This window comes from Pelobates fuscus, chromosome 3 (genome assembly GCF_036172605.1).
Source record: "Pelobates fuscus isolate aPelFus1 chromosome 3, aPelFus1.pri, whole genome shotgun sequence".
NCBI classification, from domain to species: domain Eukaryota; kingdom Metazoa; phylum Chordata; class Amphibia; order Anura; family Pelobatidae; genus Pelobates; species Pelobates fuscus.
In genome coordinates, this window is record NC_086319.1 from 164,062,170 (window position 1) to 164,071,636 (window position 9,467).

General features: G+C 36.8%; 1 protein-coding gene across 1 annotated transcript in view; it reads left to right on the top strand.

Annotated features, from left to right (window-relative positions):
- TRIM24 (tripartite motif containing 24) overlaps window positions 1-7,400 on the top strand; it is a 117,387-nt gene extending 109,987 nt beyond the window's left edge. The window contains exons 15-19 of the mRNA XM_063447619.1: window positions 374-687; window positions 1,582-1,711; window positions 3,744-3,818; window positions 5,905-6,057; window positions 6,213-7,400. Of these exons, the coding sequence (XP_063303689.1) occupies window positions 374-687; window positions 1,582-1,711; window positions 3,744-3,818; window positions 5,905-6,057; window positions 6,213-6,413 (873 nt within the window). The 3' untranslated portion in view covers window positions 6,414-7,400. The remainder of the gene's footprint in view (window positions 1-373; window positions 688-1,581; window positions 1,712-3,743; window positions 3,819-5,904; window positions 6,058-6,212) is intronic.
- Window positions 7,401-9,467: the final 2,067 nt, after the last annotated feature.

The window sequence follows — 9,467 nt, forward strand, 5'->3', positions numbered from 1 at the left end:
TCCTCTTATCCATTGGTTGGGTTATTGTACTGTTCTGCAACTGTAATTGCTGTGAGAATTTGTCAAAAGTTGGATAAAATGAAGACTGTTTGGATGTTTCATCTAGTGACTTCCAGACAGGTGTCATGGGATTTTATGCAACTTACTAGCTACCCTGAAACACGTCCGTTCCAGGATTTCATTCCATTGTGTATCAACTGTTGTGTACTAACTGTTGAATTTTTACTTTGAGATGAGTGTATTTTGTAACTGTGGCTCATTTTGGTACACATCTAGAACTTTACTAAGCTTTTATATATCACATAATCATCATCTGACTTTTTTTCTTCTAATATTACTCATAATTTATTCCCTCTCCCCACCACCCCCCAAGTCTGAATTTTCAGGCAGCATCTTAACATCAATGTTGCTAGACAACAACAGAAATCGGATATCCAAGCAAGACGCTGTGTCTAGGAGGGATGCACCAGACAGCACTGGCGACAGACATGTTGTGCAAGAAGGTCATTACACCGCAACAAATGACTGGATGTCTCAGGGGCGGGCAACAGAGGGTGGCAAAGATGATGATCCTAATGAAGATTGGTGTGCAGTGTGCCAGAATGGAGGGGAGTTGCTTTGCTGTGATAAATGTCCAAAGGTTTTCCATATTTCATGCCATGTGCCTACACTGATGAACTTCCCCAGGTGAGTTGCTGTTATAGTATAGACTGAGCACCTCCACATACCATGAGTGGTGTCATGGCAGAGAAAAGAAAATATCATTTTATATCTTTACAAATGATGAATCCTGAGACTCTTGTCTAATGCTACAGCATTTCCAACCATTTCTATCCTTATTAGGTAAATTTTGACTGAGTAGGTCTACATAGTTTCTGTCTTTGCCACGTACTAAGGATTATATTGTTCCTTCCCTAAAAATATAACTTTTTTTTAAGTAAAACGCCTAACATGATTTTTGAGGATTGCATGTTGCATATTCGTATAGCGTAAGTTGGGGTTGCACAGTGTGTCTGGTAACTAAATAAAACAATACTGTACTGTAGGGCACATTGCTAAATCAATCAAGAGTATTTATGTCAGACAACTTGAGACAGTGTGACACTCTTAAAATAATTACTTGTATAATTTTATTTATTGCGAGTCAACCTAAGAAATGGATATTTTTTATTTTTTTTTTACACCACTACGAGGTGTCTGACAATTTGTCTACTAAATTAAATGCAATTAAAAAAAAAACACTTGTTTTGAAGAGTTTGGGTTTTTTGGTGGAATAGCAAAAAGAATAATGGATATTGGATATTTGACTACCTCACTTGCAAGGCTTAAGACATTGTAATATCTGGAGACAGGCTGATGAGTAAAGTAATAAAACAGAACAAACATGCAGAATTCAGGCACTTTTCCAATGCATTATATAGGCCTCTGTGTTTTAAACCAATGGTATTTCATAACTAACTGAAAAAAAACCATATAATGGTATAATGTTTTCTGCCCAATGCTGACACCATTATGTTTGATACAGTCACATTGATATAAAATGTTATTACCGTACATTGAATTTTTTTTTTTTTCTCTTAGTGGAGAATGGATCTGCACCTTCTGCCGTGATCTTTCCAGACCTGAAGTGGATTATGATTGTGATGATCCTTCCCTCATGGAGAAGAAAAAACTGGCAGGAATTCAAAACATGCCACCTATTGATCAACGAGTAAGTACTGTTTCAAATAGTTTCAAGTAGTGCCATTACATATTTGCCCCTAGCAGTTTCTGCATTCAGTGCTGGAAAAGTTTTAATAATTGTGAATTAATTTAGTTGGTATGAGTCCATATGGAATTGTAGATTTATGTAATGCTTTCAACTCCATGTCTGGACAGGTACCTATTACAAATCATCATGCAGTACTTCTTAATTGTTATTGCCACCACATAGCCTAAAAAGTCCAACTATTCATGCGCAAGATGTCGAGCCAAATAATAGTAATTATTGTGCAGATTGCTAAATTTGGAGTAACTGTCATGGAATCTAATAATGATCCTGTTAATACTGGATTTGGTGCTATTGCTCCTATGCATAGGCCACTATTGTGGACTTGGTTAGCACCATGCCTTCTGTGCTCATACTTTGGTGTCCCCCCCCCCCCCCCCCGTGCCATAGACCAACTTGCATGGCTCACCTGCAATTCTCACCTTGTTTGAGGATCTTGCCCCTCTTCAGAATTTTGACACTTGACTTCTCAGATGTCAAGCATGTTTCTGTGCTTTCCACACACTCCTAGCAATGCACCTGAGGATACTGTATCTGCTTACATGATATGGGTTTCTGTGTGATACTTTGGCAGAGGTGGTGTGCCCTAATGCTAAGCCTATGGGACTGTTGTATTGTAGCTAGACAGACCTTGTGCTTTAACTCCTTAAGGACCAAACTTCTGGAATAAAATGGAATAATGACGTGTCACACACGTCATGTGTCCTTAAGGGGTTAAAGGGACACTATAGTCACCTTAACAACTTTAGCTTCATGAAGCCGTTTTGGTGTATAGATCATGTCCCTGCAGTCTCACTGCTCAATTCTCTGCCATTTAGGAGATAAAAAACGTTTACACAACACTTACCACACCTCCCTGCATGTGACTTGCACAGCTTTCCTAAACACTTCCTGTAAAGTCATCTATTGTGTATACTTCCTTTATTGCAAATTCTGTGTAATTGTTCATTTCTGATCTCCTACTCTGTTAATAGCTTACTAGACGCTGCAGGAGCTTCTTGTTTGTTATAAATTTAGGAGCCGATGATACATTTTTAAAGCAAGTTAATAGCTGATAGTGAAACCATAGTGAAACCATTTTTTTTTTTCATGCAGGATGTGTCCGTCACAGCCAAGGGAGGTGTGATCAGGGCTGCATAAATAGAAGCAAAAGTATTTTAACTCCTAAATGGCAGATAATTGATGGGCTGTTGATGGTGGGACATCTGTAGCACTTCCAAGAGGTTTATGACCGGTCTCGGTAAAAACCTCTGGATCCTTGGGGTGATCTTCCCATGGCTGCCACTTAAGTTTTCAGTACCACTCTCACAACAGTTTTCATATGTCTTGGATATCCCACAATACCGTCCAGATAGCTGCCTTTCAAGCCTGCGTAGTGTTTAGAATTGATAGGGGGAAAAAAATTTTTGAATCTGTTGGACAATCTGTCAAATAATCTATACTAGTAAACTGCATATACAGAATGCAGTGTATTGCATTTACAGAAAATTGCAATGAAAAAGTAAAGAAGCCAAACGTCACCAAGAAAAAACAAAATATGTAGCCACAGTGGGCAATACAATAGGCAGAATAATGGTACTTTACGGTCTTCAAAGCTGTCCACAGTACCTCATAGCTTGTAGGAAGTTGTAAGAAATTTTTGGAGTTGATTTGATGCACAGTATGTGAGGCCTCTAGATGGGATAGAACTGAGCTTAAAGAGGAAGTAACTGTAGAGGAAGAAGTCATTATAAGTGTTGCATTGTCTTCTTACCTTCTCCAATTGGGAGGGACTTCATCCAATATGTTATGACTTGTCGGCTCTCACTATCCTAAAGAAAATTGTCAGGTAAGAACAATGAAACAAGAGCAAACTTTTAAACTTGCTGTTGTAGATGTCACAAAAAGCCTCTAAATGTAAACATTACAAACTTGGTAAGTTGGTATTTCTTCTCAAAAATCTTTTCTAATATTGGTGTGGTTTCATTTTCTCTAGAAGTGCGAGAGACTTCTCTTACATCTTTTCTGCCATGAGATGAGCCTTGCCTTCCAAGACCCCGTACCACTTACTGTAAGTATGAGTGGGGGGTGGGGGGAATTTTGTCACAGTTTTGCCTACACATAAAGTGCAACTAAAGAAAAAGTACCCAAAATAGATTTACATGTTGACTCAAGTCCTGATTTATGCCTTATCTAGAATTACATTTGGTAGTTAACACTAACTCTATACCAACCCTACCCCCTAACCTTGGCTCTAACCATTCACCTACACTATAACTATGGATTGACTGACCTCAATTTTCCAGAGACAATCCAGATTATCGGTCACCATTCAGGGTGATTACCGATATATGTTGCCAATATTCTGTACACTTAAAGTTTTGAAAAAGCAAACAATTTTTACACAGATATAGCATTAAATGAACACTATCCTGTCAGGAACACCGTTTTGTATTCCTAATACTATAGTGTCCTTCTGCCCTCACGGTAATTGTAAATTACAAGACTGATTCAGACTATAAGAAATATTCAGAGCATGAACTCTAATAATTGGCAGAAAAGTATTATCAAACAATCCCTACCTCTAATCCTAAAACGGCATTAACCCTTGCCTTTCTAACCCCAACTCAAAGGGATTTCCCAGATCAAACAGTACAGAGTGTACGGAGTGTGGTTGTACTTGAGATTGCAACAGCATTTCGCTTTGGCACATAACCAGCTGTGTTCCTGGTTAGATGTCAGTTTAAATTCTCTCTGGGTCCTACTATTTGTACTGCTGGGTGCTGGAAAGGAAATCAGTACAACAGGGTTCTGGATAAGGCAGTCACATAGGTTGATATGGGTTCCACCACAATAGGAAAGTCCTCTGTTTAAAATAGAGGCCAGAGAATCTGGCTAGACACATTTCTAAGAGCCTTGTTCAAAGAAACAGATCAGGATCCCATCAAGCTCCCACATAATGTTAAATTAGCTTCTGAATTTGTAATGCTTCTTCAAAAAGTTCCAGATTATCTGTAAGATCATTGGGACTGGCTATGTTGGGGTAAAATGCAGTATAACTACATTTCTGGCAGATCCTCCATCTAAATAGTTTTTGGGGATATACAGTTTGTATAAGGATATCTGTTTGGTTCGTCCTTGGCAGAGAGGGTAAAAAGCCCTACCACAAGGAAAGACGAAATCAAAACTAGAGTAAGATTTTATTTTTATTTTTCTCGAAAATATTAGCCTATGTAAGGAGCATTTCTATAGAAGGTAATAAAGGTTCGGCAAAAGAGATGGGAAGATAAAACCAAATACAAAAGAAAATTATCCAGAAGGAACAAATTAGATAGTCTGATGCTAGGCCGATGGGTGGAGCATCATCCCATTTTCTTTCAGTGTGGTAAAAATCTAGACAAGATTAATGTCCAGAAGACCATTCTAGAAGAGGTTAATGTAGAAGAGTAGAATCTCAGGGTTTTATTTTTTGTTTGTGTGGCAAAACAAAATGTGTACTCACCTTAAATTTAATTTACCTAAGGTTTAGAGGCGACACAAGTTTCCTGCCCTTTTAATTAAAACTTATCGTTTTTGCAGTTTATTTTACTTTTTTCTCAATAAATCTGTTTCTCAAAAACATCTACTTTAACTGTATGTTCGGAGCAGCTGTCTTAATTTAATGGGGAGAAATATTAATTTACACTGTTGCTGAGATAAAATGGTCCCAGTCTGTTTTGATCTAAAACAAAATATCTGCACCAGTAGTTGTAATACATTTCATAAGGTGAAAGCCGTGTTGTTGACAGCTTCCCTTTTTAAATCGGAGCTCAAACTTTCCACTAGCCATTAGCAAGTGATAATTTAGCCCTGGAAAGAAGAAATTCAGCCATGGCGAGTGTGATATGGGCTCTCCAGATTTGCAGTTGCGAAAGGCAAGTTGTCAAACAATTGTAAAACAGTTTGACATTAGGGTGGCACCAGGGCACTCCTGACATCAAACCCACTACATCTGGCTATAGGGGTTATGGTGACTGGAGTTCTCCTTTAATTTGCCTGTGTTTACAATAATCATTACCTAGTATTTGGCTTGTGTCCCCTTCAGTGGCATTACTGATAGCAGATGTAATTTGTGTAATTTCTGTACTCTGTCCTCATTGGATGATATTTTTTTCCAGGTGCCTGATTATTACAGAATAATCAAAAGACCAATGGATCTTTCCGCCATAAAACGCAAACTCCAGTTAAACAGCTCACCAAACTATTCACGTCCAGAGGAGTTTGTTAGTGATGTCAGACTTATCTTCAAAAACTGTATGGAATTTAATGAAGTAAGAGAAATGTATTTACTCATTTGGGTGCCACAATGTTTCAAATGTTATTTACAGTTCAGATTCCTATATCCTTGTCATTTTCTTTTGAAGTAAAGCTTTGGAAATTTTAAATCAATATATTTTTTTTTTCTTCCATTTTTGTCTTTTCACAGCCAGATTCTGAAGTGGCCAAAGCTGGTATCAAACTAGAGGAGTACTTTGATGGGCTTCTTGCAAATATTTACAATGATAGAAAATTCCCTAAAACTGGGCACTACAAGGATGATCTTCTTGCAAGTGAGGACTCTGATGATGAATTTGTGGTACCTCGAAAAAAACGCTTCAAAGTTGACGAACGCTTACTTTTCAAATAAACTACTGCCTCCAAAGGATTCCTGCACATAGAACTTCATGTAAATAGGACAAATTTAATTGTTTGACAAAATTAAAACACAATGTATTTTTGAAATGTTGCAAGACTCTGCACTTAATGTACAGCTTGGACATAGTGCAAAGAGGTAGCACACTGCCTTCTTTGGAGAGAGCTTCAAATGCATTTTAACAATTCCACAGACCTCACTTTAATCAGCATCGTCTGGACTTGGATGTGACCACGCATAACAAGCATCCTCAGGATAGTTTCAGTCCATAGTGCACAACTCAATGGCTATTCTTACAGCTCTTCCTTAACCCCTTAAGGACACATGACATGTGTTACATGTCATGATTCCCTTTTATTCCAGAAGTTTGGTCCTTAAGGGGTTAAATATGATTTCAAATTTGCTTTCCCTGTCTTGTCCTAACACTTTGATAGCCAAAGTGTAATCCTTTTCTGACACCTGGAGGAACAAAAAGTCTTCTTGCAAAGATATATCTGTATGACGTAAAGATCGTCTCAAAATGCAGGTTAATGTGTGTTTGACAAATACAAACGCTCCTGCGGAAAGCAAAAGCTTCACATCTACAACAGAAATGGCGATGGTTCTACTGTAATTCTTCAGCCTCTGTTTTATTTTATCTCCATATTTTTATTGCTTATGTTGCATACAACCATATATTTGAACTTGAGCCCGCATGTGTTGGCGGTAATTGTGCTGAAACAGAGCTATCAGGAAGAAGACTGAGATTTTTTTTTTTTTTTGCCCATCTAGGTCTAGTCTTGGGTACTTTTAGTTTGCACAATACTCCATGGGGAAAAGACAGATGAGGAGTATGCTGGTAAAATGTTTATTTATCAAAAACTGACGTTTTGGGTGCTGTTCTAATTATTTTTACAATGTTTTGAGTAATCATGCAAATGTGTGTTTGGCATTCCATGTTGAACACAGGCTTTTTCCAATTAAGAACAGTAGGAATTGTATTTTTTTTTTTTTTTTTTTTTTTAGATTAAGCTCACTTTTCCTTCATTGTCCCCAATAGTAGTCTTTCATGACCTGCTGTTTTTGTTAGCAGTAGAAAGCAAGCCTTCTACTTAGAGAATGCTCTAAGCACTAACCTTTGGGCTTTGAGATTAGTCCATATGCTTTTTAATCAGGAAGGCAGGCATTTTGAATCCTCTCCACATTTTTGCTTTTCCAACTTCTGATTTGGCTATACCAAGTGTATTTTCTATTTAATTTAAGTGGTGAACTGACTTGAATGTTATATGCGTCTCTAAAACATGTACATATGGTGGGTCATTAGCCTATAAAAAAAAAAATCTCTTTTAGGAATGACTTCCATTGTTTTGAAACAATAATGAAAAGTTGATTTAATCTACACTTGTTTTAATTAAATCAGTATGATAATGTAGTTTATCACACGTAAGTTTAAAAAAATGAATTAAAAAATCACTACTTACAAGTAGTGAAATATAGTGAAACAGTGTTAGAATGGGCCAAAAAGACCCTTAAAACCTCCAGCATATTGCTTTGCTATAGCAACAGGGATTTAAGGAACATGTCAAAATCAGTGTTGCATTAATAATGTCTCTCCAGGTGATTGATGTTTAAAAGAAAACCTATACATCTCCACATTATCAATGTTCTGTTTAAAAGCAAAAAAAAGTCCAACATGGTCTTCAACCTGCGGTTGGATTACAGTTCTTCAGAGCCAGATAACCGATAGCTGACAGAGAACATTTGTTTATTACAGTGTAACAGGATTAGGAGGGGACACGTTTTGGTGCATCTGTTAAACACTTGGGAAATTATGAAATAATTGCTTCTATGGAGGTGGTTCTAGCGAAGTCTTTTTACAAGCCTCTTTGGTCTCCCAGTGTTTCACTACATTTAGTGTCCTAAACAATAGAAATTGCAAATGCAAAAAGAGCTTGTCACGCTATTTTTGTGGAAATGGTTTCCCAGGTGATTTGCATTATTTATCCCTTGCACAGGCATCTGACACATTATATACATACATTTTTATTTATATATTTTTTCCATTCATTCATTATTGAATAAAATAATGACTTAAAGTTTCTAAAATGCAAAGATGTTGATCAGTCAACAAGTGTTATTTTTGCTCTTAACCTATATCAGTACCTCTTTGAAGGTGAGAGTGGTGTTTCAAAGGCATTTTAGTAATGTACAAGGAGCAGTAAATGGAATGGCATTTTGTGGGGTGGGGGGCTGTCTTTATTTAAAATAGACTGCATTACTTGTGAAGGAAGATGTAACATTTATTTTCTTAACCCAGAAGTTCTCGTTGGATGAACTGTGAGATTTGTGAAGACCAAGCTTTTTTTTTTTTTTTACTATAAACTTGGAAGGGAACTTGTGCAGTATACATTTTAATTGTTAGTTTGAATTGTCTAGTATGCCTACATCCATTTGATGACCGGTTCTGGGGAAATTGATCGTATAATTGTGAGACTTATTAGACACCAGATTTACCCCCGTACTTGCCTAGTCTTTTTGAGTGTTTCATATTTTATCGTTCAATCCCAGCATTAGGGCAAATGAAAACTATTAGAGATGCACATTAATTTATTTCCAAAAAAGCCTGTAAAGAAGTAATTGTTGAACTTACCATATGCATTGAACACCAAGATGGCAAAAGCCATAAGCACTCAAATCTGTATTTTATACATGTTGACACCTCTGTGTAAAAAAAAAAAAAAAAAAAAAAAAAAAAGTTTCTTTACATTTTGAACATGTATTAATATGAACACAATCTTTTTTTTTTTTTTTTTTTTTTTTACATCAGCTTTGTCTCTGACCAGAATCACCTGTGAACAAGGATTCCCAATATATGATTCATATAACTGAATATAAATGTAATTATTTGTCAATGTCCTGGAATAGGTGTCACTACTGTAAAATGTTCAACACTAGAGAACTGGTTCATGCACCACAGGGTTTAAAAACTAACCCACAGTTGCTTTTGGTGTGCTTTAGCTCCTTGTAGGTTTCTAGGTGGTTATGGGTGCAAGAACTAAGGAAGCCTTC